This window comes from Quercus lobata, chromosome 2 (assembly GCF_001633185.2).
Source record: "Quercus lobata isolate SW786 chromosome 2, ValleyOak3.0 Primary Assembly, whole genome shotgun sequence".
In the NCBI taxonomy this organism is placed as follows: Eukaryota; Viridiplantae; Streptophyta; class Magnoliopsida; order Fagales; family Fagaceae; genus Quercus; species Quercus lobata.
The window spans coordinates 49,615,309-49,642,739 of NC_044905.1; the positions used below are offsets into that span (position 1 = coordinate 49,615,309).

Genomic DNA, 27,431 nt, shown 5'->3' on the forward strand with positions numbered 1-27,431 from the left:
ATAAATTTCAAATAAAAAAACTTTCCGTAAAAAAAAAAAAAAAAAAAAAAAAAAAAAAAAAAATGAATAGAATTCAGTAACAGCGGGGAGCAAAATGCAATTAACCCCAAAAACAAAACCATTACCGTCACAAGCAACTATCCTACCAATTTTTTTTCAACACCGTAACAGGAATTGAAAGCTCAACATCCAATCTCAGTTGTATAAAATAACATAAATTTGTATATACTTTTTTTTATTCTTTTATTTTAATTTTTTTTAGTTTTTGGATGGGATGGGTGGGATGAACATGTATCTTAAGTGTCCGTTTAACAAAAGTTATTTTTGCTAACTTATTTTACTATTTAGTTTATTTTTGCTACTATTAATAAGTTCCATTGCACTTTTTGGTACTATTTATGAGTCACACTATATATTTCAGCTAACTTTTACTGTACTCTCAACAAAAAGTTATCAGTTTCAATAAAATAAGTAGATCCCAAACGAATGTTAAAAGGAATTATAGGCTGAAGACTACAATGGAGTTCCCATTATTGATCCTTCAATGGGATTTTTTATGATGCAATTTCTCGAGACTTTGTACAAGATTGAAATGGACCAAGGTTTTACCACTATATTCAAACAAATGCACATCACTAATGCTAAACCTGAACCCACTTGCCAGAGCACTGAATGAATGTCCATACTTGCCTGCACAACTTGGTTCAAGCAGTTCTCCTTAAATCTTGCATCTGCTGTTAGGAAGGAAAACGCAAAAACAAGAAAATGAGGAATTTTTAGGAGTTGTCATCAAAAAATTTAATCTTTGAATATCACCACCATTTCTAATTCATCAATTAATTATGTGAACTACAATTCTCATTTTAGTCATAAAAATCAACTTAATTCAAAATCTTAGATTCAAATATAGCATCAAAGCCTTATAGCATGTGTGTAAATACATCCCAATATGATTTAATTTAATTGTTGACTGCTCCATATACTATGTACACTGCCCAACATTAATATATGAATTCTTTCTCATTTATATTCTATTAACACAAAACAAAGGCAATCAAAACAGAAGATAATGAAATGCTAACCCACTCATTGACATCCAATCATGAGTGTATTACTTTACCCTTCTACTTTAGAGTTTTAAGCAAAAACATAGAGAAAAGGAAATTTCAACAGCTAGAAGGAATTAGGTGGAGTAGAGCTGCTAACCCATTTATCATTCACAACTGAATCTGGAGAAAGTGGGGGAGGAATATTCTTCAAAAGCCCAACATCATCTGCTGCCCTAATATCCACCACTTCAGCTTTCTGAGCACCTATCTCTTCATTTTGGATTCCTCTCAAAATCTCCAGTACTTCGTCCATGCTAGGCCTCATATCCCTCTCCTGTTGCAAGCACCGAAAAGCCAATTCTGCCACTGACGTTGTCATCCTCTTTACAGTGTAATCCTTTTCAAACCCAATATATGGATCCACCAACTCATGTAATGCATGATTTTGAATCTTGTTGACAGCCATGTTAGACAAATTTATATCGTGCCGGTGCCTATTGGTGTCCACAGCTGGTAGTGATGATATAAGTTCAATTAATACCACTCCAAAGCTATAAACGTCACTTTTGTCAGTGAGTTGGTAGCACTGGTAATACTCAGGATCGACGTACCCAGGTGTCCCTTGTGGAGCAGTTGATACATGTGTGACATCTGTTGGGAACAACCGTGACAAACCGAAATCAGCCACTTTAACTTGGAATTTCTCATCAAGGAGAATGTTGTTGGTTTTGACATCACGGTGTATAACATCTGATACATGGAGGTATGCCAGTGCCTCAGCTGACTCTATGGCAATGCTCAACCGAACTGGCCAAGTCAGCAAACCGGATTTCGAACGATTTCCATGAAGATGATCAGCCACAGTTCCATTGGGAATGTATTCGTAAACAAGGAGAAGTTCTCGGCTACGTTTTGAGGTGCACCCATACAGTGTCACAAGGTTTTTGTGCCTTATCTTAGTTAGGATCTCAACTTCATTCATGAACTGCTCAACACGTTTTAAATTATTTTCATATAGGCGCTTCACTGCAACTACACGCCCATCATGGAGCTTGCCTGTAAATGATTAGGAGAACAATTCAAAGGATGAGATTAAAAACAAATGTAGGTCGGTGGCATGGGTGAGTGAACTATACAACAGAAGTTATCCTACCATAGTAAACAGTGCCGAATCCCCCATCTCCAAGTTCTCTAGAAGTGTCAAAATTGTTAGTGGCTTCTTCCAGTTCATCATAGCTGAAAATCTGCGCTCCAAAGTAGGTGCTTCCCTTTTCAAGATCTGACTTTGAGTAGGGATAAGACGGGATGCTTCGAGCGAAATTAGAAGAAGCAGGTCCACCTGTGCTTGAAGGAGGTGTAGGCAGGTCTTTGCTTTTTGATTCTTGTGCGCGTCTTTTCTTTCGTTTCCTGATGGAAAAGATGAAGAAACCTAGAAAAATGCCAGCAATGGCCGCACCTGCTATGCCTATGCCTGAAGATGAAACAAGGGTTTGCTTAAATTTCCTCTGCTCTCATTGAAAACATGCAATATAATTTAAAACCATAAAATATTACCTACTCCGAGTGGTACATTAGATTTTTGGTCTGCAATAGTCAAAAAATGCAGAAACGTCAGTCTAAATGAGTAGACTGATATTATAGAGGAACATATTCAATCAACATAATCATACACAAATAGTCAAGACCTAATTTAAGCTTAAAAGATAATCCAAGTACTATTATTCAAAACTGATATTTTTCTGTAACTTAGATTGTAAACAAGAAAAGACTATGGAACTGCTGTCACAGAGAGGAAGACGGAGGATCTGCACATGAAAAATCTAGAGGAAAAAATTAATTAAAAAGAAAATATGAAAAACTTTCACATTTGCAGGGTACCCAAAAACTTAAGATTACTTGTTAATTTTTTATTTTAAATAAATGAGGTGAGCTTGCCATGTCGTATTGTAGGGGATATGGGAGATAGCATTTCATATTGACCAGAATAGATATCAAGTAGATAGGCCTGTCACTCTACCAGTCTGGTCATTAGTTGTACAATGTTTATTGGATATTGGGATAAATTCCACTTCATGTAAATTTGGTAATATAACATTTTCTTTTAAGCTCTTATAAATAGCAATGAAAGGTTTCAAGGTCCTTTTAATAAAATAATTAGTGGGAAATTTTAAATTTTATTGACAAAAATTCTCAGAAAAAATGTGCTATATTAGTACTATGTGTGTGGGGGTGTTGCATGCATATAAATACACTGTAGAATGGGTCTTATATACAAGTCAGGCTGCAAGGAACTGCAGAAACTGCAATGCTTAAGCCTAATTAAACTTTTCATCCTCCCAAAGAAAGTCAACCCTTTCAAAACTAATCATGTTTAGATACATATGTCAACAGCAGTAACTTAAAGGAAGAAGATGGAAGGAAAGAACAGAATGTAGTTTTTATTTTTTGTTCCAGTAACAGGATCAAACAACAGGGGATATAAATTTGCATGGTTTAACAATGCTTCTTTGCACTATCAACAATAATATATATCATAAAATCCAACGTTCTTTCTTACTACGTGTCCTTTGTGAAAGATGTTCCAATCATCAAGTGACCAACTGAAAAAGAGACTCGCATTAGCATACAAAAAGAGAATTATCTATTAGCCAGAGCAGCTTGATGGCTTCTACAGGATGCAAGAAAATTATCGGAAGAACAACTGTAAATAGGACAGAAGAAACCATTCTACTACATAGTTCTAAAATATAGGTAGCAAGTCTAAGGCTGGTCACTTTCACACTATTTAGAAATCTCAATTTTTCCAAGAACCAAAAATCAATATGTAAGATAGATGTATGGTAGACATAGTTTAATCCTGGCACAACCATGTCCTGTGGCAACTAAATGGTACGGAGTGCACGTACATTAGAGCTAAGTATTAGCAACAATAATTATTTGTCAAGATTGATGTTCTCTGATTGAATTGATGAAACTTGGATTACATTAGATATCAATTCTGTAAACCACACACACGTGGAGTGCATTAATATGTTCTGTTCCGCCTCAGCACGCTCTAAGCTTTCGGGCATTGGGTTAGCAACTTAGTACAAGCAGGGAACAAGGAATCAAGACAAGAACCATTAGAAAGCACCAAGTTACAATGAACACATTAACGACTGGGACCACTAAATGAATGAACGAAAATGGCAAACAGAACAACGAGCAATATAAAAAAAATGTTAGTTTTCCTGATAAATGTTCCAGCACGAGGCAAATTGAATACAAATTTCCAAGTTTTATGTGGTTTGGTGAATGCAGAGGATTCAAAGAACAGCGTAACAAAGTTAATTCAAGCAATGAAGAATAACAAGATAAATGGAAGCTTGATATACATATATTTTTCCCTATAATTTAAATTTAGTTGGTAAAAGACTTACTGATTTGGAAATAAATCGTCTAATACCTGGGTTGGGACACGACTGAGTGCCACAATCACTATAAGTCACATTAAAACCACTCATCAAAGCTTCCTTAAGAGCGGACCGATTGGTTGTTAGCTCAATCGCCGCCATTTGAAGGATTTTGAGTCTGACCCCGACTTGGCATGTAGTAATATTCAGAACCGGATCGGTCGGAACCGGACCGGTCAGATAAAAAGAAGCGCTCACTTTCCCATTAATGCTACAATTAAACTGATTAGTAGGCTTCAACGAAAAGTTAGCGTTGCAACCGTAGTAGATAGTGAGGTCCTCATTGTCGCTAGTGTAATTCAGAATCGTGGAACCCAGAGAGGTATTAGTGAATCCCGTTAGGCACGTGTTTTCCCAGAGGTCTGACCTGGCTAGGGTCATGGTTTTATCGGTCTGGTTAAGTCGGAGGACCCGGTAACTCAGTGGGGGGATGGTCAACTCGGGTGACTCGGTGTCGGTGGCGTCGCATTTGGTGAGCAGGAACTCGGTTTGGGTCTGGGCGCAGTTGGCGGGCCGGGTTTGGGAGGTGAAGGGTTGAGAGAGGTTCTTGAAGGGCCCACAGTCGAAGGGGGCCTGATATTGATAACATTCGTCGAATTTATTGATTGAGGTGGGAAACGAAGTCGTGGCGGAGACGGAGAGGAAGAAGAAGAAGAAGAAGGAGATTAATGGGTACATTGATTGAGGTGGGAAGGGCTGAAGAGTGAGATGGCATGAGGTGATGAAGTCTTTCTTTGCTGGGTATTGCTGTTGTCTTGCTTGGGGAGTTTGGACTTCTGGAAGGTTGACTCATAACAGGGCGGGCTTTCGTTGACTCGGACTAGCGTTTTGTTTTCACATTTCTCAGTTGCACAAAATGACCGAAATAAAGGAGCTTTTGAATCAATAAACAATAATAGATGCTCTTAGCATGTTACTACGCACTTTAACGTGTCAAAAAGGATATATTCTAAACGGTGGGGAAAAAAAAAAATATTGGATTTATATAAGGAAGCAATAAATAGTTAATTATAATCTATTATATAAAACAGTTGTGACAAAAAATGTGTGAAAATGTATATGAAAAAAAAGTTAACAAATGGTCTATGGACAATTTTAGGAAAAGTTTTTAGGACAATTTTTATAAAAAGGAGAAAAAAAATTAATTTTTTGACTGTTTTTTCAATTTTCCATAAAAGTGTTATAAAAATATTTCTAAAATAATTTATTGACAATTGCTCCCAGTGTACTTATTAGCATGAGCCAATGTATAATAAGGATGATTGTGATAAAGTACGAGAAAATGTATAAAATAGTTTGAAATTGAAAGATTGGCAAGAAAATGACAATACTAAATGATGAATAGTGATAATTAACAAAACAATGGATCCCATGAAAGCGTCTTCAATATCTATGGTTCTTCCCACAAGCTTTGGTAATTACTAGATGTCTAAAACTCTTTTTATAATTGAATACTTTTTTGGATCTGTGAATTCCAATTACGTGAATGAATTCTTTCGAAGTAACTTCAAAATATTGATTGGAAGTTTTTAATCTAAAACGTAATGGAAATTGTGAGCCAACCACTAAGCCACACAATTCAAATACTATGTGCCTGTTTGGAGAGCACTGAAAGTTGCGGTACGTTTTACCTTTCACATTTTGCATTTTTTTTATTTATTTTATTTTATTTTTTTATTTTTATTCAGCCGCAACATTTGACTCAATCTTCCGTGAACAGTGCATTCGTGCACTGTTTATGTACCTATAAATTTCACTTTTTAATAACTTTTTCATTAAAAATGGGTCTCACGACACTATTCACACATTTAAAAATTATTTTACTACAGTGTTTTTAATTTCAGTTTTTAGTTTCAGCAACAATAAACTCAATCCAAACGGACCCTAAGTTACTAACTTTAAAATGATTGGTGGCACATGGTAACGTGGGTTTTTATGTCTTTATGACGTAATTTGATTGATTAACTTGAAAAAGAGAGTGGTTTGATTGATTCGTGTGACATGTTGTGGAGTGTTTAATAATTGAGGGTAATGTGGCCAACTTGTTTGGACAAGAAATAGTATTTATGTATGATTTATTTGTTGACAAGGAAGATTAATATGAGTCTTGAGCCATGTAAAATAATGGATTGTTGAAGAAATTTAGCAGGATTGGAAAGAAGGTTCGTACTAAGCAAGGTTTTTGTAGGCAACTTTAGTGACTAAGTGTATTTACATAAGGTTTAATATAGATTTATGGTATTCTAAGAGTACACAATTATTTTCTCATATTCTACCTCTTCACGTAGAAAGAAATAAAATCAATGGTCTTAATGGTCTAATAATGGCACCTCCCTAGGTAGTTAGGGAGATGTGGGTCTCTTGTTCAAGACCCCAGGGGACAGGTCTGGGGTAGATTTAGGATATTTCTAACCATTATAAAAGTAAATAATAAAAAAAAGGAAGCAGGCGAAAGACGTAAAAAATTGAACCCTAGACACAAACCAACCAGGGCTACCACAAAGTTTTTGGTTTTTTTGGAGAATCAGAGCTACCTCAAAGGTGGATACACTAATAGCCCCATGGATCATTGACACAATTGAAGCTAATGAGCGTCTGGTTTATAGTTTAATTTAATGATTTATATATTTTTTAGGAGATTTTAATGATTTTATATTAAAACCCAACGATGTAAAACTACATTTAAAATACAAAGAAGAGAAGTTAGAAGTGGTCTCTAAAAAAAAAAAAAAAAAATGAAAGCAGGAACTTTTGACTAACTCTTTGCTATTATATTTAGTTATGTTTCATTAGACATAAAAACTTTAATACTACATCTAGAAGAGCTGAAATATTTTTAATTAAATTCACCACATTTGTTTGAAGAAAACAATATATTACTATAGTTAATATAAAATATAATAATTGTAAGATGAAGCATTTTTCTTGATAACCACTCTTTATTAGAAAAAATAACATCTTTTGGTTTTCTTCTAAACAAATTCAATTTTATTTATCTTCATATTTCCTACAAATTCTTTGATTTGGATATAAATATTTTTTGATAATTTTTCTTGAGTATTTTGTGATTAACTATGAGTAATTATTTGTCAAATGAATTTTAGGTTAATTAACATTTTATTTTTGTTTTCAGTGGGGATGTTCTGCGTTAGAAACTCATTCCATCTCCTTTGTTTGTGTGTATTTGTTTCTAAAAAAAAAGTATTAAAAAAAAAAACTCAGTAATTATTTAATGTTTCTAAACTTATATTATATAATTGGACCTTGCTACCCATGCAAGCAGCTCCGCCAATATTATACTACTAACAATTAATTAATTAAGGAATACAGTAATATGTACATTTCATGATACACGTGACGCAAGAAATTGGAAAGTATAATATCATGCTAAGGGATTAATTATAAAAAAAAGGATAAAAAAGCACAGTCGGGTTAGACTTTCCAAGGAGCCCAGTGTTTGTCATGTGAACCAGAAAAGTACTCTGATGAAGTTGAATTTAGAGATAAATCTTTAATTAGGATTTTCAATGCGAATAGGAGAAAATTTTGCACCCAACCAAACATAACCTTTTTTTTTTTTTTTTTTTTTGAGAAACAATCACACATACATAGAGAATGAAAGATGTTCACACATAAAGACATACCACAATCTCTACTCAAAAACCATGATCCAAAAAAAAAAAAAAAAATTGATAGACAATTCTATTAACAAAAGTTTAGAAACATTAAATAATTACTGAGTTGGTGATTGGTATGCGGTGAAGGAAGGTTAGGTTAGGTATATACGTTTACAAAATTCTAATACTAGAAAAGGTTAATCAGTTTAGCAATCCCAGGTTAAGCCTAACACAAAATAACTAACAGTGCTACAGCACTAAAACGCTTCTAGAGGACGGTCGCTGTCTAAAATGAAATGCTTTAAGAAATGTTATCCCACAACTTGACTTGGCTAGTGCCTAGTGGGCTTTGATCCCACCTAAAGTAGTTAGATAAAAAATCCTAATCATCCATCAATTTCATATTCTCCCGAAGAGTACCATAGAATTAGTCCATCGTTGACCTGAGGAAATAGTTACTTATTCTTGAATTGAAGGAAGCAAATTCTATGTTGCCAGGGTTTATGGACTTGGATGATGTATGATGTTCAAGTATAGGGTGGTTGCTATATATGTCGGAAAATAAGATCGGTGCTTTTCCTAAACGCTTGATCTTAAGCCTCTAGTCTGATGAAAACTATGGTTGCTGCACTTAGGCTAGCTACTGAAGGAAAAAAAAAAAGAGGAGCAGAAGGCAGCTACCAATATAGATGCTAGTAACTGAGCATCTAAACGGCATAGAAAACTAGACAAAAAAATGAAATAAGAACGAATGACAGCAAAAATTCATGCTTACTTGATGATGATACAGGTCCAGCACACCCGGATACAAAAGTCCCGTTTTGACAGTGGCAAGCAAATGCACTTGTGTTTGGGTCAGAACCACAAAGCCCTCCGGCTCCTAGGCATGTATCACACTGGGGATTACTTGCATTCCAAGTCAACATGAAGCCGCCATCAATAGCTGCCGCTACTGCATCTTGAGTTGGAATCAGAGCCACAGCTGTTGATAGCAGAATTGGAACATTGACCCAGTAGTTGCATGCGCCGATTGAGTTACTAATTGAGGATAAATCTGGAGAGTAGATGTTCGGGGAATAGTAACTGAAAAAATTTGTATTGTTTATGGTGCAGTTAAACTGAAGAACGCTAGTACGGATCAGAGATGTAATAGGAACTAAAGGGAGAGGGCATTGATAATAGAGTGTCAGGTTCGCATCTGAAGTATTATAGGAAAATAGGGTGAAATCTATGGTGGTATTAACAAGCACAGAAGGGCAAATCGTGTCCCAGTAATCCGTCCTAGCAACCCTGAGAGTCTGCAATATTTTATCGACCTCAAGGACTCTGTAATTGATGTTTGAGATATTGATTCGCGGGGCATCATTGCTGCAATCTAACTGAAAACTTGGGTGACCACAATATTCTGGCCGATTCAATCCCCAAAAAGGATAACTGAGGTCGGTCAAGCCGCTACAATTTAATGGTGCGCTGCAGTTGAGGTATTGCTCATCTTCTGCGCCCAAGGATGTTGGACAATGGATTAACGTTATGGCTATTATCATCAAGGACAGAGTGATGGCTGGAAAGAGATGGAGATGCATCTTGAGAGAGAGAGAGGATTGAAGAGATATTGCGAGCAATTGGGTTGAAATAGAAGATGGTGGAAATGTTATTATATATATATATATATATATATATATATTTCTTATCAAACATCATGGTAGAATTAGTGGGCATTGAAAAATGGGAGGGTTAAAAATTTCAAAGAGAAGCTTCTGGTTGGAACCTTACTACTACGGGTCAATTCAGTATATGTTGATAGATCTAAATATTTATAAGCGGTCCCTGCACGACATCTAGATTGCCTACCCAATATTCATAAAAAAAAAAAAAAAAAATAGATTGCCTACCCAATCAGATCTCTCTCTCTCTATATATATATATATATATATACAAGTAGGCTGTAACCATTTTAAGCAAAGTCAAAAATATCAGCCGCCTTTAAAAACAAAAAACTCACCTAAACTCTAAATTTTTTTTATTTTTTCATTTTTTCACGTCTAACAGATACATCCTCGTCATATTACACATACTATGATCAAAGTCAAAAAGGTTAGACTCAAATGACTCGCGTTTCATGCTTATTCCTTTTTAATCCTCCTAATAATGTGGTTTAATTCCAGAGGAAACATGAAATTGGTTGTGTTGCTTGATAGGTCTAGGAGGAGAATATGGCAAAGTAATATGAGGGATTTTGGAGTTTGCTATATGGAAAAACTGGAAGATATAGAGAACAATAAATAATATGAAGGGAAGAAGCATTCATATTAAATAATAATAATAATAATAATAATAATAATAATAATAATAATAATATGAAGGGCAGCCAAAACACACCCCCCCCCAACAAAAAAAGGGAGAGAGAAAGAAAGTCAACAGAAAGAAAAAAAAGAAAAAAAAAAAAAACAAAAGATATAAGCGACGAGTAAGAATTAGGGATTTATTTAGAATTTGCTTATTGTTGAAACTGAAAATAATTTTTTGAAAGTACAGTAGATAAAAGTAAAAGTTAATTAAAATAGTATAATAAGACCTATGAATAGTACCAAAAAGTGGAGTGAGACTCATAAATAGTAGCAAAAATAAACTAAATAGTAAAATAAGTTAGCAAAATTAATTATGCCAAATCGACATTAGATCAATTCTTTTATAGGACAGGTATGAAAAGAATATGTTGGTCTCTACTTTTTAGGTGGGAATGGTTCTCTCACACACTTGTTGATCCTTTTTAAGATCTACGTGCTCTTTCTTACACAAATTTAAGGAATCAAACCAAGAATAAAAGACCTATGGCATTTATTGGAAGCAACTTGGTGACCTTATAATCTATATTCCATAATAGAAGAAGAATTGTGGTACTCCCCTGAGGAAGGTGAGACACCTAAAGTGGTAAAGCGACATAGTAAAAGTGTATCAATGTTGTAACGTAAATGTATTTTCATTTCTTGTGCTATATATGTATCAAAAAGAAACTTTAGTTTCGGGTACAATGTTTCATCATTTCACATATTAGTGGATTTTACTTCTTTATTTTATGTTAAGGTCTATCATTCACACGAGCAGGGGGCATTACCCCTAAAATATTGAATAATTTTGGATAAAAAAGAGACGACTCGCTAGAAAAAACTAACACACCAAATAGGAGTAGACCCATGAACAAAGAGTATCAAACACTTAATTACTAACGAAAAAAAAAAAAGCAGCAAAAATATAACAATGAGAGACCCACTACAAGATACTAGAAAACCCTACACAACTTAAAAGAAAAGAATAGAAAAAGGGTTTGCACTTGCCTCTTAGTATTGATCCATCATTACTTCTTGAGAGTTATTTCTACCATATCCATATCCATAGCAATATTATATGAAATTATCTCTACTATATTGTTTATTTATTTATTTTTATTTTTAGAAACAAACATACACAAGGGAGAGAGAAAGAGGTTCTAACTTTTAACACAAAGGCACACCACAATTATACTAAAAAATAAATTTTAAAATCCCTACTGTATTGTTATATGTGCAGTTTATAAGAGAAATTGGACAATCGTTTATTACATTTTCATTAATAGATTTAAGTGATACTTAAATTACAGCGTGTTAGCGGCAGGACAGTCCACTTATTGACCAAATGTTTTACTTTTGGTAATGAGTAGTTCTGGTGCCACAACTTGTGCCACAAATCGCCCATGTGGTGAGTTATGGTTAGTGGAGGGGTGTCCCCACATGGATCCACCATCACCCCTCCACCAACCATAATTCGCCACATGGGCGAGTTGTATCACAAGTTGTGGCACCAGACTTATTCTTTGGTAATATATTGATCAAATTAGAACTAATGTTGTGGCTTCTAATAGGAACTTATAGTCTAGAGAGAGAGAGACAAATAGTTTTACTACCCCTTTCAACTTGAGAGGAGTTGCTCACTTGTTTGTATTTATTATATTTTGAAAAGGACATGACATCTAACCTAAGTAGCAAGTATTAATTTAAAAAAAAAAAAAAAAAATTTAAAACCAACATAAGTAGAAGTGTTGTATATATTGGCAATAATGTAATTGTGGGTGCCGAAGAGAGGGCACCCTTTACAAGACCGACCTGAGGAATAATCAAGCCCAACTAGTTATCAAACTAGGTCTAGCCCAGCTAAGACAACCTATGTACTCGACAGATCAGAAGAACTGAGGGTTACAACTCGCCTGAGGAGGCCGAGCAATAGTTGTCCCTTGGAAAGGGTAGAAGGGGGCCACAAGAATTATAAGATTGGAAGCCGAAGAGGACCATGGTGACGTATAGACAAAAGAGGGAAGAAAACTTCCAGATAAAGCAACCATCACCTTTACATCAAGTGCTCTGCAACAACTCAATCTGTTGCATTAATGACAAAATGACTCTTGAACAGTACCCTCATAACTTGTATCTTACTCTAACACCACCAAAAAAACAGTGATGGAACAAGTATCCAAGAAAAGATTAACAGCCCTCCAAGTGGAAGGCTGAGATGTGAACTAGATGGCTATAAAAGGAGGAAGAACCACCCCCCTCCCCAAAAAAAAAGGGTAGGGATCGGAAAAATTAGAGAAAAGAAATATTGTCTGTAGGTTGTAACGCATGTATGAAATCATTCCTCGGTCAGCCTGAGGAGACATAAATAAGAATCTTTATCATACCTAACAATTCTTTTCTCAGCAGAATAGAGGTGATTTGTTATTTCTTTGTATTTAATCTAGATTGCATAGTTTTGAAGCTCAAAGAGTTGGCCTGCATACTCATCTCCATAAATAAATTGCATTGGGCCCACGCACAGGTCATCAAGGTCTAGCCCATACAATAAAAATACATCTGGGTTATGATAAAAAAAAAAAAAAAAAAAAAGATAATATATTTTGGATTGATATGCAGATGGCAATATAAGCTTGTCCCGTAGCTACCTATCTTGATTAACCTTGAATGGATCGGGTTTTATTTGATCTGTAGAGCAAATCAGATGGGGAATGGGGTTTGGACCTTGACCCGTAGTGGGTTGGAGACAAGGACAAAGCCAAGATTTCAATTGTGGGGGAAGTTGGGTGAGTTGAAATATGAATTAAAAAAAAAAAATTAAAACTAATATCCATTTATTATTAACAAAACGTCAACAAATGAAACTACTTAAAACAACTTTTCTTAATATATTGCAATGAAATCATCCATTAAAAATAGAATTCAACGTTCGTTTGAGTTTTAGAAATCATATATGATCCCTTTCAAATCAAAGAGCCCTTTAAATCAAATTAAAGTTATGATTATGATCTCATTATATGTCCATTAGAATTCTAACAGGTTGACTTAGTATTATTGCCAAGTAAAAAGAAAACAAGACAAAAAAGGAAATCTATTTAGTAAGATTGACAATGCCATAGTGCTTAATGAACAAACACACAAATTACAAAATTGACCAAAAACAATAGTGGACCATTCAATGAAATAGATAAGACAAATAGATAAAAGGAACGAAAATTTTAAGCAATTAAGTTAAGAAAAATAATGATTCCAACTCACCCACCAACAACCTCAAATTATAAAATCAGAAGTTCTTGACATTTACTAATTGCATCTATCTGCATTAGACGTTCAACAATGTGTACTGTGCCGTGTGAATGTTGCGCCTTTAATTTTATTAACAAATTGCTAAGCATGCCACTAATTAATTAAGTCTAAGATAGCGTATTTGTTAATATTTTAATCCAAAAGACAAAACATAAGTTTTTTTTTTTGTTGATAAATTAAACATAAGTTTATTAACTATAAACTTTACTCAACCTATACCGAGCAACTTTAGGAATTTGTATTGTATAAATTTAAGGAGTTGTTGTTTGGACAAAATTTTTTTGTTGTTACTTGGGACTATTTTTTTTTTTTTTTTTTTTAATTTTTTTTCCTGAATAAGAGTTGCAAGTGGTTGTTCCATTGTTCCACTATCCAATATATTAATTAAAAAAAAAAAAAAAAAAAAAAAAAAAACCCTCTAAATCCAGAGAATAACGCTATTTCAGTCAAGTCTATCACTTAACTTGAATCTGTCTCTAGACTCTACTGTAAGTAAAACTATTGCATAAAGAGGTGTTGCATACTATTAAGAGGTGTTAGTGTTAGAGCCCTGATTTTTTATTTTTATTTTTTTGATAAATAAAGAAGTATTCTATTAAAAAATATCAGTACTAAAAAGCATTACGATATTTGTTCAATATATAGGCCGGCCAAAAAGTTACGGTTCTGATTTTAGTGTTTAAATGCCCAGTTATTGCTCCCATTGAAGAATTTTCACTAACTGTCATGTCGTTTTTCCTCAATGTAAATGAAACCTATCGCTTTGAACAAGAAAAAATACCGCAGAAATGTCAAGCCATACAGTACTAGAACCGATAACATCATATTATGGTCCTTGGACTCATATTTTGGGCGGGTGATTTTGTGACTGATTTGCTTAACAAAAAAATAAACAAAAAAAGATTTGCTTACTGGTATTTGGTGGACTAGATGTATAAAGATTTCAGTCATTGGCTTGTTACTAGTCTGGTAATGGTTTAGAAATGATATGATGGTGGTCTTGGTTGTGAAAATATGTGTGAAGACTGAAGATGCAACATCAATTAGAACCAATTTTTGCTGGCAAGGGAATTTGTACGTACCTTGAGGCTTTAGGGGGGCTGGTGCGTAGAAGCAAGTAGTTTGATTCGTATAGGCGTCAATACCACAAACTCCCTTATTGGTTTGAATACAGTCACTACAAGACATATCCTCTTTCCAATTCACCTCAAATCCCTCTTTAAGTACTTCTTCCATTTTGGACACATCCCCAATATCTCCATTCATTGTATGGATTACAGGAACTGGAACGAAAACAGTTGGACCCTTACATATACCAGGACCATTAACTTCCGGTACAATATAGCCACTCCCAATTCCTTGACAACTGAACAATTCGGGCGTGGTTGAAGGAATACAGCCATAGACAAGCGTAATATTTGCGTAGCCAGAGCTATAAACAAAAAAATTGGAATCAAGGGTGGTATCCACGAACTTTGGTGAACAAATTCCTCGCGAGTAGTAGTCCTCTCTGGCAATTTTGAGGCTTCTGGTGGCCATGTTAACACTCAAAACGCGGTATGTTACGTTCCTCATTTCAATCAAAGTGATGTCACGAGTACAATTGAGAAACAAATCTGGTTTGCCACAACCACGCACTCGGTCCTCTCCCCAGAACGGATAATCAACGTTAGCGATGTCCCCGCAGTGGTACTTACTGTTACAACTCGCATACAAATCATAACATAAGAACACAGGAATTTGGACGAAAACCAAGATTGTGATGAAGAAAATAACAAGAGGGGGATACCGAAATAAAAACCGAGAATTCATTTTTGGTGGGGGAGAAGTGATGGATGAAATGGACTATTTGAGTTTGGTAGTTTGAGGGAAAATAAGGAAAACATAAAGAGTCACATCACTTCTTGGGAAAATTTTTCTACGGAGCAGTTGAAGACGAAGACTTTGAACATTAAGTCACTTCCTAGGGAAACGCTATATGTTGTGACAAAAGAGGAGCCCGGCTTTCACTACAAGCACAGACCAATTGCATTTTGATTTCATTGAAGATTCGAATAGAATCGGTTTATTCAATTCCAACAACTATTGGTCTATTCTCCGTAGATTGATAAAATATCTTGGAAAATTGATTAATGGAAAAGAAAATGAACTTGGAAAAACAAAAATCAACTGGCTGTGTTTTTCTTAGCACTTTGAGGTTATAAGTTGTGGGCCTGTGGCACATCATACTTCATACCTTAAATTGTGCCAGGTATAGGTTTTTTTTTTTTAATTATTTTTTAATTATTAATTATTTTTATTTTATTTTATATAGAACGTAAAAATTCTACTCTAACTTAATCTAAGTGTATATTTATGTGAAACTTCCTCTTAGAGACTTGAACTCCGGACTTAACCCCTCACACTCCACATATACTCTTATTCTTGTGGAGTGACCACCGCACTAAAGGTGCGTGGTTGTACTAGGTATAGACTTGATATTATTGATTTATGATCCTTTGCAAGTTTGTGTGATAAAAGTGACAATATCATATTTAATAGAACTATACATGGCTCATTTTGGGTAGCTTTTAAGAAGAATTCAATAATCAAAATGACATTGGTAGGTTGAAAAATTTCTTATCCCTAAAAAGAGTTCAAATATTTTATCCCACTCTTCCTCCTCCACTACTCCACAAATAAAAACATGTCACATATCCATCTAATTTATTAAATACTAAATTTATGCCTTCTATTATTTCAATTTCTTAAAATAAATAAATAACCCATCATATTTAGGAAATTGAAATAATAGAAGGCATAAATTTAGCATTTAATAAATTAGATAGACATGTGGCATGTATTTATTTGTGGAGTATATATTGGAGTAGGAAGAGTGGGATAGAAGATTTGGACTCCCCTAAAACCCTATAGGTATGAAAATTTATTATATAGTATCTAAATATAGCTGACTAAAGTGATCCTACAGATTAATAAATACAAGGCACTTAATATGTATATGTACACACACACACACACACACATATATATTCTCCCCCCCCCCCTCCCCAAACGCAAGTAAGTAGTGTCCTAGTTTTTTGACTAGACTATTCCACTTCCTTGGTTGAGGAGATAACATTTAGGAGAGACTCTAATTAAGTGGTTAATATAATATATATGGACACTATTTAACCCAGTTTTTATTTTATTTTATTTTATATTGTTTGATAATCTCAAATAAAAAAGGGTAGAGGCAAGGATGATTCTGATTCTAACTCCTCTGAGTCAGAATCAGAATCATTGGAGGCTATTGTGCTTGACTCATAGTCTGCTTGAAAAGCTCTGCGCCTTCTCCTGCACCTTGAAGCAGCCCCCATGAAGGCGTTGTAGGCTTCATCCTTAGCATCTTCTTCGACTTTCAGCCGAAGCTCTTTTGAGACCTCCTTTTCTTCTTCTTCACTCCCTTCCTAAGGTTGAACTTCTTGAGGAAGGAAGACTTGAGGGGGAAGAGGATAAATTGGAAAAGGGAGGGGAGGAGGAAGGGGAATGGGTTTAGGGCTGGGTGGTAGTGCATTGTTGATATTTGAAGAACTCGAGTCACTGCTCAAAGAGGTGGAGTCTTTCTATGGAGAGTTGGAACTTGTAGAAGAAAATCTAGCCATTTCGTTGATAATGGGGGATTTTTCTCTCTAAAGAAGAAGAAGGTGTGAAAATATAAAAGGAATGAAGAATAAAGGAAGATCTTTTCCTTTTTAAATCACCAACCGGAGTCAAGCGAAAAGACACAACATTTGTGAAAAGTAATGTCTATATGCCAAGCGCGGGAAACGAAGTGATGCCAAAATGGCTAGAAATACCTGCAGAAGCCACGTGTCCAATTTCAAACGTCACGAGGCATAATTGCTTGAGTATTAAAGTCTGATACAATGTAATTGTTAAAGACTTTTGCCACTAAGCGCCATTGATAGTCAGGGGGCTAATGTATAGTACACCAGCCAAGGCATGTGAGAATATTGACATGGCTAGATCCAGACCCTACATGTGGAATGGCTGTGAGCAAAGGAGAGGAAATGTTGGTTAAAGTAAAGGATCTTTGGTTTGTGCTAACAGCATGATCATCTTGGGGAAGAGTGAAGTTTGCACCTGACATGGACACACAACACTCACAAAAGGGAGATAGTGACCCCCTATGGTTAAAGGCTGTGAAATTCCCCCTTTTTATTGGCTGTGCTTGTGCTAGACCATTGTTAAGGACACATGCATCACCCTCAATGCCCCTAATGTTCTTTTCCTTGTCCAAGGATTGCTCCCCACGTAGTGGCAAGGTTACCCTCTATGCCGCTACCTTGACTTTGGTGTGCTCATTCTCTCTCCTTCAGCCACTACATAGTACAGTAGTTGTATTAGGATTCAAATGGAGGAATCATGTTTTGACACCTGTCTTTTGTACTTGGCAACATTCCTCAGACTATAAGAGGAACATGTTGCAGGACCATTAGGGCAAAAGAACCAGGAGAGAATATTAGAGAAAAGAGTAGATAGTTTGTAAGAAAGTGAGGTAGAGAAAATGCCTCTCTTTTAGGAAGAACACCATCATTGTACAAGAAAAACTTCCATCTTGCACAGAGAGCTTGAAAGAGTAAGGGAAATTCCCCCTTGCTCACCCGTGGGTTTTCATCCCTTCTTAAAGGTTTTCCACCTACATTCTTTGTTTTCTTTACTTTCCTTGCAATGCTTTCTTTTTCTCTTGATTTTATGATGTTAAAGCTTTCATTTTTATCACTTTCGAGCTTTTTCACCAAAATGTACTGTTAGATAGCTTATCCACTTTTCATACAAGTTCATAAATCTAACTTGCACGTACATGTCCCAAACTGAATTACTGAGTAGAATTACCCAAACCATTGCATCCTTTACGGTATCTGAACAATCCTCTTATGTCCCCCTAAGGAAGGGAAATAATGCCTTGGGAGAGTCCGCTAGCCAAGCATATGATTTGTCGTTAGGCTCAAGTTACAAGAAAATCATTTCGGTAGCAGAAGAACGGGACCCACCCCTAACATAAGGTTAGAAACATTAGAACAGTAGCCTAGACTCAATGGACCACCCAGGCACTGCGGGGGGAAGGACCCATATGTCAGCAGGATATTCTCTCATCATTACGAGTTCACTAATAGAAAGGTATAAAAATGAAGGAATGAGTTAGACGAAGGGGTTGGAACGTTGTTTTTGGGAGAGAAAGATGGGAGAACGGAAGGAAAACACTAGCTGATATCTGGGGAAGGTGACGTAACTCGAGACACTTAAGGGGCACCTTAGCTACCTGAAATCCTCCTCGAGTGGTCGGATTTTTAGCCATAAATTATTTTTAAACGTCTATTACCCCCATTGTCTATCCAAGTTTCTCTTGGGATTTCTAAAAAAAAAAGGGTTTCTCTTGGGATCTCCTATTGTAAGTTATACCCTATAAGCAACATACAAATTAATTGGGGATCTAGGCCCAATGAGCCCAAAAGCCATTGTGGGCTGTATCACCACACCATCTCATTGAAAAGTCTAGCATCAACCTCATAATAAAACCATTTGTTTCAATTATTTAGAAAATTGTATTGCTTTTTATCTTCATTAAAATAAAATAAAAAAATAAATACTGTAGGATCTATAAAGGCAATTTTGCTTAGTATTACACCAACTAGGTCAATACAACTCGTTTGAGTTGCAAAAAAACCCATTGAATTTTATTGGTTTAATTGCATAAGTGGTTCAATTAAATAATTAGACAGAATTAATATTGGTTCACTAAGTTATTAATCCCAGTTTAGCCTGAGTTTAATACCTATGGAACCCACCACTTAGGTGTCCTTAAAGGGACAATCTCACCAGCTTAATATTGGTTCACTAAGTTATCATCACTAAATCTTTTATCTTGTTGATTCTTAAAAAAAAAAAAAAAAAAAAAAAAAAAAAAAAAAAAAAAAAAACCCTCTAAGAATACTTTTAATGTAAAATAAACAAACTCTTCATTTATTGCAATGAGTAGCTAATAACTTCACCAAAATTAAGAACTTTTTGTAAAATTTTTATAGTTTAAAAATAATAATTATCCTTGAATGTGGTGTTACCTTTAATATAAAAATGAACAAACATTTTTTTTTCTTTTTTCTAAATGAATAGTAAATATCTTCACCAAATTAAAGATGCTTTGAAATCCAATTTAGAAATTTAATTGGATTTTCTTAGCTTCGGATATATATATATATATATATATATATATATATATATATATATATACACACCACAACTTGTAGAATGATGCTGAATGAATCTTGATCGAAACCAACAACACGGCATAGAGAAGAATAAAATGGCAAACGAAGAGTGAAGCTCGAAATTCATTTCCAGTCAAGAGGGTGGAGGAGAAAGGATTCTTTTTACCTAATGTGAATTTGGTTGTTGGAGGAAAAATATAAGAAATGGAAGAGTGACTTGATCAAATAGGGGGAGTTTAGGACTTAAACAAAGGCAATATTATAACTGAATCATAATATATATGATTTATTAGTCATTGGGATACTCTACCCCTATCATATATGTGAGCAAACCATAAAACCTTTCACTACAACTACAAGCAATGCCACCCTTCCTTTTCAGTTTAACTTTATCAACATGGCTATTAATCCATGCATTTTCCACCTATCTAATCACTGACCATTCATTAATTCTAATTATCATATATAAAAGGATGACTTTTAAGCGCTAGGAATATGAAGTGGAAGATGAAGAAAAATGATTGTGGAAAAAGATGATAGACGTATACCAAACGAAACGTACATGGTGAAAGCTTTATGACTAAAAAAAAAAAAAAAAAAAAAAATTCAATTGAACCCGATCAATGTACCTAATACGGGGCCACATCCAGCACAATTAGTACCGCATGTAGCGGAATGGAATCCCATGCCGACAAATTCTCAAGTCGCATGACCATCTATACTAATTACCAGTTTTGTCAACTATACGTTTACGCATTAAGAATAGGATCGCAAAGGTTCTTCGCCTAGTAACGCTTATATAGGCTCCCCAAAAGGGAAAAAGATTGTGTGTTGATGCGCTTGCTCTCATGTTAATTTTCGTTTATTTTGTTGCTCTCTGGAAATGCTCTAAAATGTTTTATGATGATTGATACGTACCAAAAAAATGGACCCATAGAACAAGGACAAAGACACAAAGGTACCCTTAGGCCACCGAGGGCCATGGCCTCCCCTTGGATTTTTTAAATGTTTTTTTCCCCACTTAATATATGATATTTATAAATATTATTGAATTTTTTGGTTAAAAATTCATATGGCCCATTAAAATTGAAACAAAATAAATAAATAAATAAACAAAATAGTCATCTAATCCAAAAAAACTCAAAATTAATTAAAATGGTCATCTAATTCATATTTGTGGTTTGTTGTCCCTTTCAAAAAATTTCAATTTTTTTTACTAATAAAAAAAAATCCCTTAAAAAATCTTTGATGGAAAAAAAAAATATATATATATATATATTGGTACGACACTTTGGTTGATTGCTTATTTGAGACTATTTAAATTTTTTTGAAATCTTGAGATTTGGGTGTTATTCAATTAGCTAGTTCCACCTAGTGGACTTTATAGTTGAGCACTATTTTGATTAGATATTTTTTATGCTTAAACAAGTTTTAGCAACAAGATTCATAAATCATGCAAAACTACTATTGAAAATAGATTTCACCATTTAAGCATAATGTAATTTGACATTTGGCTTCTAAAAGTTGTTAAATATTTTTTAATTTTGTCAATGGCTAATAAGGACTATAAAATTAGTAGCCTACTAATTTTTTAATAGAGTGGTTATACATTTGAGCTTATACTTAATCTTCCAATTTCCACTACAACTATTGAATGAGTATTTGCAAACCATGAATATTATCAAAACACTCTTTGATTTTATACATTGAAATATAAATTTTTGCAACATCTATTACGGAATTAATCATTTACGATTTTCGAGAATTAAAAGAACATCAAAATTAGCCTACTAATTTTTTAATAGAGTGGTTATACATTTGAGCTTATACTTAATCTTCCAATTTCCACTACAACTATTGAATGAGTATTTGCAAACCATGAATATTATCAAAACACTCTTTGATTTTATACATTGAAATATAAATTTTTGCAACATCTATTACGGAATTAATCATTTACGATTTTCGAGAATTAAAAGAACATCAAAATTTATTTTGATAGATAATTACATTGCAATTTTTTAAGAAATAGTTATTTTGTGTTTTTTATTAATTTGTTGATATTTTGTTAATAAATGGGTGCTAATTTGGATCATCATAAAAAAATAATAATATAGTTCTTAATTTGACCCCTCAAATAGAAATCTTGACTTCGTCCTTACCAAAGAACCTCTCTATACTTTAGCAAATCCAACCTACCAAAACCCCATCCACCCCTCCATCACTATGAACAACTAACATTCCCCCATGACCTAATAGAATGGGATGGCTGGATATTAAGGAAATCAAATCATACCTTCCTTAATTTAATCCCCATGACCTAAGGTGCATGCAATTTCAATTAGTTTAGGCCAATTATTTTATGTAATTTTTATTACAAAATAATTTTTAAAATTATAGTGAAAAGGTTGAGACCTTTGTTACCTAGGATTATAGATCCTAGCCAAGTTGTTTTTGTGCCTGACAAGTGGATATCAGAGAATGTGGTCTTAGCTCAAAAAGTGGTTCACAGTTTCAATTTATATGGGGTTTACATTGGATTTCCATAAAGCTTATGACAAATTGGAATGAGAATTCATCTAGGTTGTCCTCCACAACTAGGTTTCAGTCAGAAGTTAATTTCCTCAATTCAACATTGTGTAGCAATGATTAGATTCATCCTTCTGCTTAATGGAAGTAAAGGGCCTGTTATTACTCCATCAAGGGGCATCAGATAAGGAGACCCCATCTCCCTTTCTTTGTTCATCTTATGCCATGAAATTCTTTGTAGGCTTATTAATAGAGAATTTGATAGAGGTAATATTAGCGGAGTTCAGATTGTAGTAGGTAGGGTTGTCCACAGGTTGGTTCAGGTTGGGTTTGTGCCTAACCCAAAACTAACCCAATTAGATCGGGTGGAGAACTTCCAAACCTGTAGTTGATCCGTAGGGTATTGGGTCGAATGGATTGGGTAATCCTTGGACGGTGGTCAGCTTTAGGTGAATCCAAAAATCGTTGAAAAAGTAGGAGGAGTGGAAAGATCTCATAAGATCTGGCGAGACTCGTCTAAGATCTTGTGAGATCTCGCCAAATCTGGTGGAGATCTTGTTGAATCTGGAGAGATTTCCACCAAATTTGGCAAAGAACTCGTAGTGAATTCCTACTAAATCTAACGGATTTCCACCGGATCTAGCTATGTTGGTAGTCGAACTCCGTTGCATCTAGTCGGAAAGGTCATTGAAATGGTTTAAAATTGCCAAATTTGATGTATTTATAGTAGGGTAAGGTTGCTTGGGTTTTGGAGGAGGAGATCCGCCGCTGTTTGGTTTTTGAAGGTTGGGACTAGCAGTCAACTGCTGGAGCAGTCAGATTTGGTGGTGACGGGTTGGGTTGGATTTGGAGGGTGGATTTGGTTTGCGGGTGGCTTGAACAACCCTAGCAGTAAGACCCCGAGAATATCCAAATTACTATACGTGCACAGATGATGTTATGCTATTTTGTACAGCAAAAGTAGCTGAGATTGAGTCTCTGATGGGCTGCTTGGAAATATACTGTAGATGGTCTGGTCTGTCTATTAGCTTGGAGTAGTCAGGTATTTTACTCCTATTTCCTGGAATGAGTTATGTTAACATTGCATGATAGTGAGTTGGGCTTTAAGTCTTTTGAAAGTTTTAACATGGCCGTTATGGCAAAGCTAGGTTGGTGGGTTCTTTCCAATGGAGATAGTTTTTGTGTCAAAATTCTAAGAGCCAAGTATAGAGTTCACAATAATTGGCTAAATTCTGGTCCAACAAAAAATGCATCTTGGTCTTAGAGAGGCCTGGAAGCTATTAAACCCCTTATGGCAAAAGGTGCAAGCAGACGAATAGGAAATAGTTATAGCATTTGGGTTTGGGATGAGCCATGGATCCTAGATGTTACAGATTTCATTCCTAAGCCTCGAAGAGGCCATGGGGAGACTTAATGCTTAGTGGTTTCTCAAGTAACGAATCAAGATAAAATAGGTTGGGATGTGGCAAAGCTGAAATTTTATTTTGATGAAGCCTCTGTTAAAGCCATATTGAACACACCTAGATGGAATAGTGCCCAAGTGGATGGATGGACCTGGATAAGAAGTAGTTAAGGAGATTGACTGTCAAATCAGTTTATAGAAAATTAACAATGGATGGTAACGTAGCCCCTAACCACCCAGTCTTAAAGAAAATTTGGAAGTCGAAGCTCCATGACAGGTTGAAAAATGCACCTCTGGCATATTACAGTGGGTGCCCCTCCCACAAGGGATAGATTGAGCAGGCTATGTCTCATTGAAGAAACTTCTTATGTTTAATGTGACCACAAAATTGAATCCCCCATTCATCTTTTTTGGAATTGTCAAGTCGCAAGGGCATTATGGTTTGGAAGTGAGTGGAAAGTTAAAACTGATGCTATATTCTTTTAAAGTTGGGGAAGGTCTTATAGATGGATTTTAGATCCATCAATGATATTTGGTTTGAATATGGAACATAAGGAATCTTTTACTTTGTCTGGAGCCGTAATACTAGAATTGATTTGGAAAAATAGGAACCAGGTGTTGTTTGAAAAGAAGACTTTTGAGATTGACAGCCTAGTTGGGAATCTATGCTTGCTAAAAAAAGAACACGACTGGAGAGGTGAGATCCCACATAACAATTCTGTCTTAAAAATCCACAGCAAATGGTCTCATCCTCCAAAAGGACATGTGAAATTTAATTGCAACGGTGCAGTGGGCTAAGAGTTCTCAATTGTTGCGGTGGTCGCTGGAGTTTGGAGAGGCACAATGGTTTTGGCTGCATCTAAAGAAGCCGATACCATTATCCCTCTCTAAGTAGGGGTGGAAGCAATACTATGGGCAGTGCAGCTAGCCAAAGCCCAGAAGTTGGAGAGAATAATTATCGAAAGTGATTCCAAAGCTTGCATAGAGGCATTTCAGGGGCTGGGTTAGAGTTGTCCTAGAGGATTATAAGCTGGAGATATATAGTTAGTAATCTAGCGGAGGCTTTTAGTGTATGTATTTTCAATTGGGTTAGTAGGGAAGCTAATAAATCTCCTTATGTTTGGCTAGGTGGTCTTTGAAGAATATGCTTTTGGTTTCTTTGATTTAGGTTCAGGCCCCTAAGCTTTCGTTGATGTTATCTTACAGGAGCATTGCTTTGGTTCTAATATGGGCTCCTCCTAAGTTGTATAGTTTTCTGGTTCAATAAAAGTTTTACATATTATGAAAAAAAGAAGTAATAATAATAAATGGATAGTACACTAAGACAAAGATAGTACAATCTAATAGTGAAATTAGCATAACACATCACACGAACTTTTCAAATTTACTTACTATTGTATCAATTGACCACTTTCACTTGTTTATTATCAAGGATTTTAGCTTATTTTTAATTTGGTCCTCAAAATTTTATAGCTTTCATTTTAGTCTTTATAGTTTTTAATTTGTTGTCATTTTAGCCTCTGCTGTCATTTTACTTATAATCAATTAACCACGAAGACAAAAAAAAAGGGGAGGGGGGGGGGGGGGGGGGGGAGGGGGAATTTGAAGACCAAATTAAAGATATTTTTGAGGCATAGAGGATTATTGTTTTTGTCAAAATATTCAAACATGATAGGTAAAAGAGTGACTGCTGACATAAAATTTCCGGGTTTATCCTACTAGCTTAAGATTTTAATGTTGTGTTTCGACTTTCGACATGCTATTACAACTTCTAATCTATAAAATTCCAGAGTATTAGTTATCAGACCCAACCCCAAAAGTTCTCCCCTAAAAAATTGTCTATATTGCAAATCAATCTATTGAGACTAATTAAGAGGATAACAAAAATGAATAGAATGATTTGGTCATCGCTTATGGGATGAATAACATAAGTAGTGGTGCTGTGTTGTCCATTTGAGATGATAAATTGTGAGGATGCAAATCGATTATTGACACAAGTGGAATACGTACCTGGTGAGGAATAATAATAGCACGTTGACTGATTCCGCTTCAGGTCATAACCACATACTCCCTTGTATGCCGTGCAATTAAGACATGCCGCTGTATCCACCTTCCATTTTACATCAAATCCTTCTCTAATGGCTTCCTCTAATATTGACTGAACTATTTCTATTTCTATTCCTGTCAACAGACCGGACTGAACTGGAACAGGAACAACTACGCTTACTTTACATTCCCCAGGCCCAAAAGCTCCCCATTTGATGTGCGAAAAACCATTTTTTTGGCAATTGAATTGCCCGAGGAAAGGTATCAGCCAAGAAAAATCACAGCCATAGACTATTGTAAGATTCTGTAAACCAATGCCAAAATCCAATAGTGTAGGATCGAGGGTGGAATTCACTAACTCTGGTGAACAAATCCCAGCCGAGAAGTCCTCTCTCGTAATCTTGAGTATTTGGGTCTCGGGATTGACACCTAGCACTTGGTACGTCACGTTCATAATCTTTATGGTAGCAACACTTCCCTGGCAATTGAGCTTTAGTCCAGGATAGCCACAACTATTTGGTCGGTTATCTCCCCAAAAAGGAAAAGTAATTTTCTTCAACTTTCCACAGTTGAACGTATTGCTACAGCTCTCGTACATATCTTCATCGCATAAAGATAGAGGAATCTTGATGACAAAGAAGAATATGAAAAATAAAGAAACAAGAAAAGGAGACGATGAGAGAACCCACGAATTCATTTCCTGAGATAAACTCAAAAAAAGAAGAAGAAGGTAGGTAGTGATTATGGGTAATCTATTGTACTAAGGAAAATAAACGAAACATAATTGAGTGAGTGTTAACAGGTGAACATAACGTCCAACCAATAAAACAAAAAAAATTTGTGTGGAAAGAGAGAGAAGGAATCACATTGGACGTTTAGTTGACTTAATTACAACTTCTTTAAGACTCCATGCCCCAACCAATTTTTGTTGCATGTGTAGTTATGGTTAATTAATGGATTTTATTAAAAAATAACTATAAAACCCAAACTATATTATTAGTTAGGTAAGGTTTGAAACCAATTTCATTTCTAACAAATTGAGTCTAGAGGACTCGATTTTGCTATGAGAAAATTGAGTGTGAGGCACTTGATTTCTAAGTGAGTATGGAAATCGAGTGTCAGACACTCGATTTCCAAGTGCAAATTCACTGAGCAAAATCGAGTGTAGAAAACTCGAATTGTTAGAAACCAAATATGTTTCAAACCTTACCTAACTAATAATATAGTTCAGGTTTTATAGTTATTTTTTAATAAAATCCATTAATTAATATAAAAGTGAGTTTACATGAAAGCCTTTCACTACACAAAATAAATACATTTTCTTCTCATCCAATATCATGTCCCTACCAAGTTGCAGTCTACTAAACTCTACTATTGTTCAAACTAAGACACACACACACACACACACACATATATATATATATATATATATATAAAATGAAAGTGGAAGACCAACAA

At 35.0% G+C, this 27,431-nt stretch overlaps 1 protein-coding gene across 6 annotated transcripts; it reads right to left on the reverse strand.

The window, feature by feature from the left end:
- Window positions 1-439: 439 nt before the first annotated feature.
- LOC115975757 (LEAF RUST 10 DISEASE-RESISTANCE LOCUS RECEPTOR-LIKE PROTEIN KINASE-like 1.3) lies at window positions 440-26,765 on the reverse strand. Of its 6 annotated transcripts, none has more exons than XM_031096708.1 (5): window positions 8,894-9,756; window positions 2,604-2,633; window positions 2,203-2,520; window positions 1,207-2,105; window positions 440-734 (listed from the first exon to the last, which is right to left on the reverse strand). In XM_031096708.1, exons 1-5 carry the CDS (start codon window positions 9,699-9,701, stop codon window positions 705-707), a joined length of 2,085 nt encoding a protein of 694 aa, XP_030952568.1. In that variant the 5' UTR covers window positions 9,702-9,756; the 3' UTR covers window positions 440-704. The 6 variants fall into 6 exon arrangements, with proteins under 6 accessions (XP_030952568.1, XP_030952573.1, XP_030952569.1 ...); XM_031096713.1 differs by lacking the exon at window positions 8,894-9,756 and adding an exon at window positions 4,495-5,373; XM_031096709.1 differs by lacking the exons at window positions 440-734; window positions 8,894-9,756 and adding an exon at window positions 25,938-26,765 and having other exon boundaries at window positions 877-2,105.
- Between the last annotated feature and the right edge of the window lie 666 nt (window positions 26,766-27,431).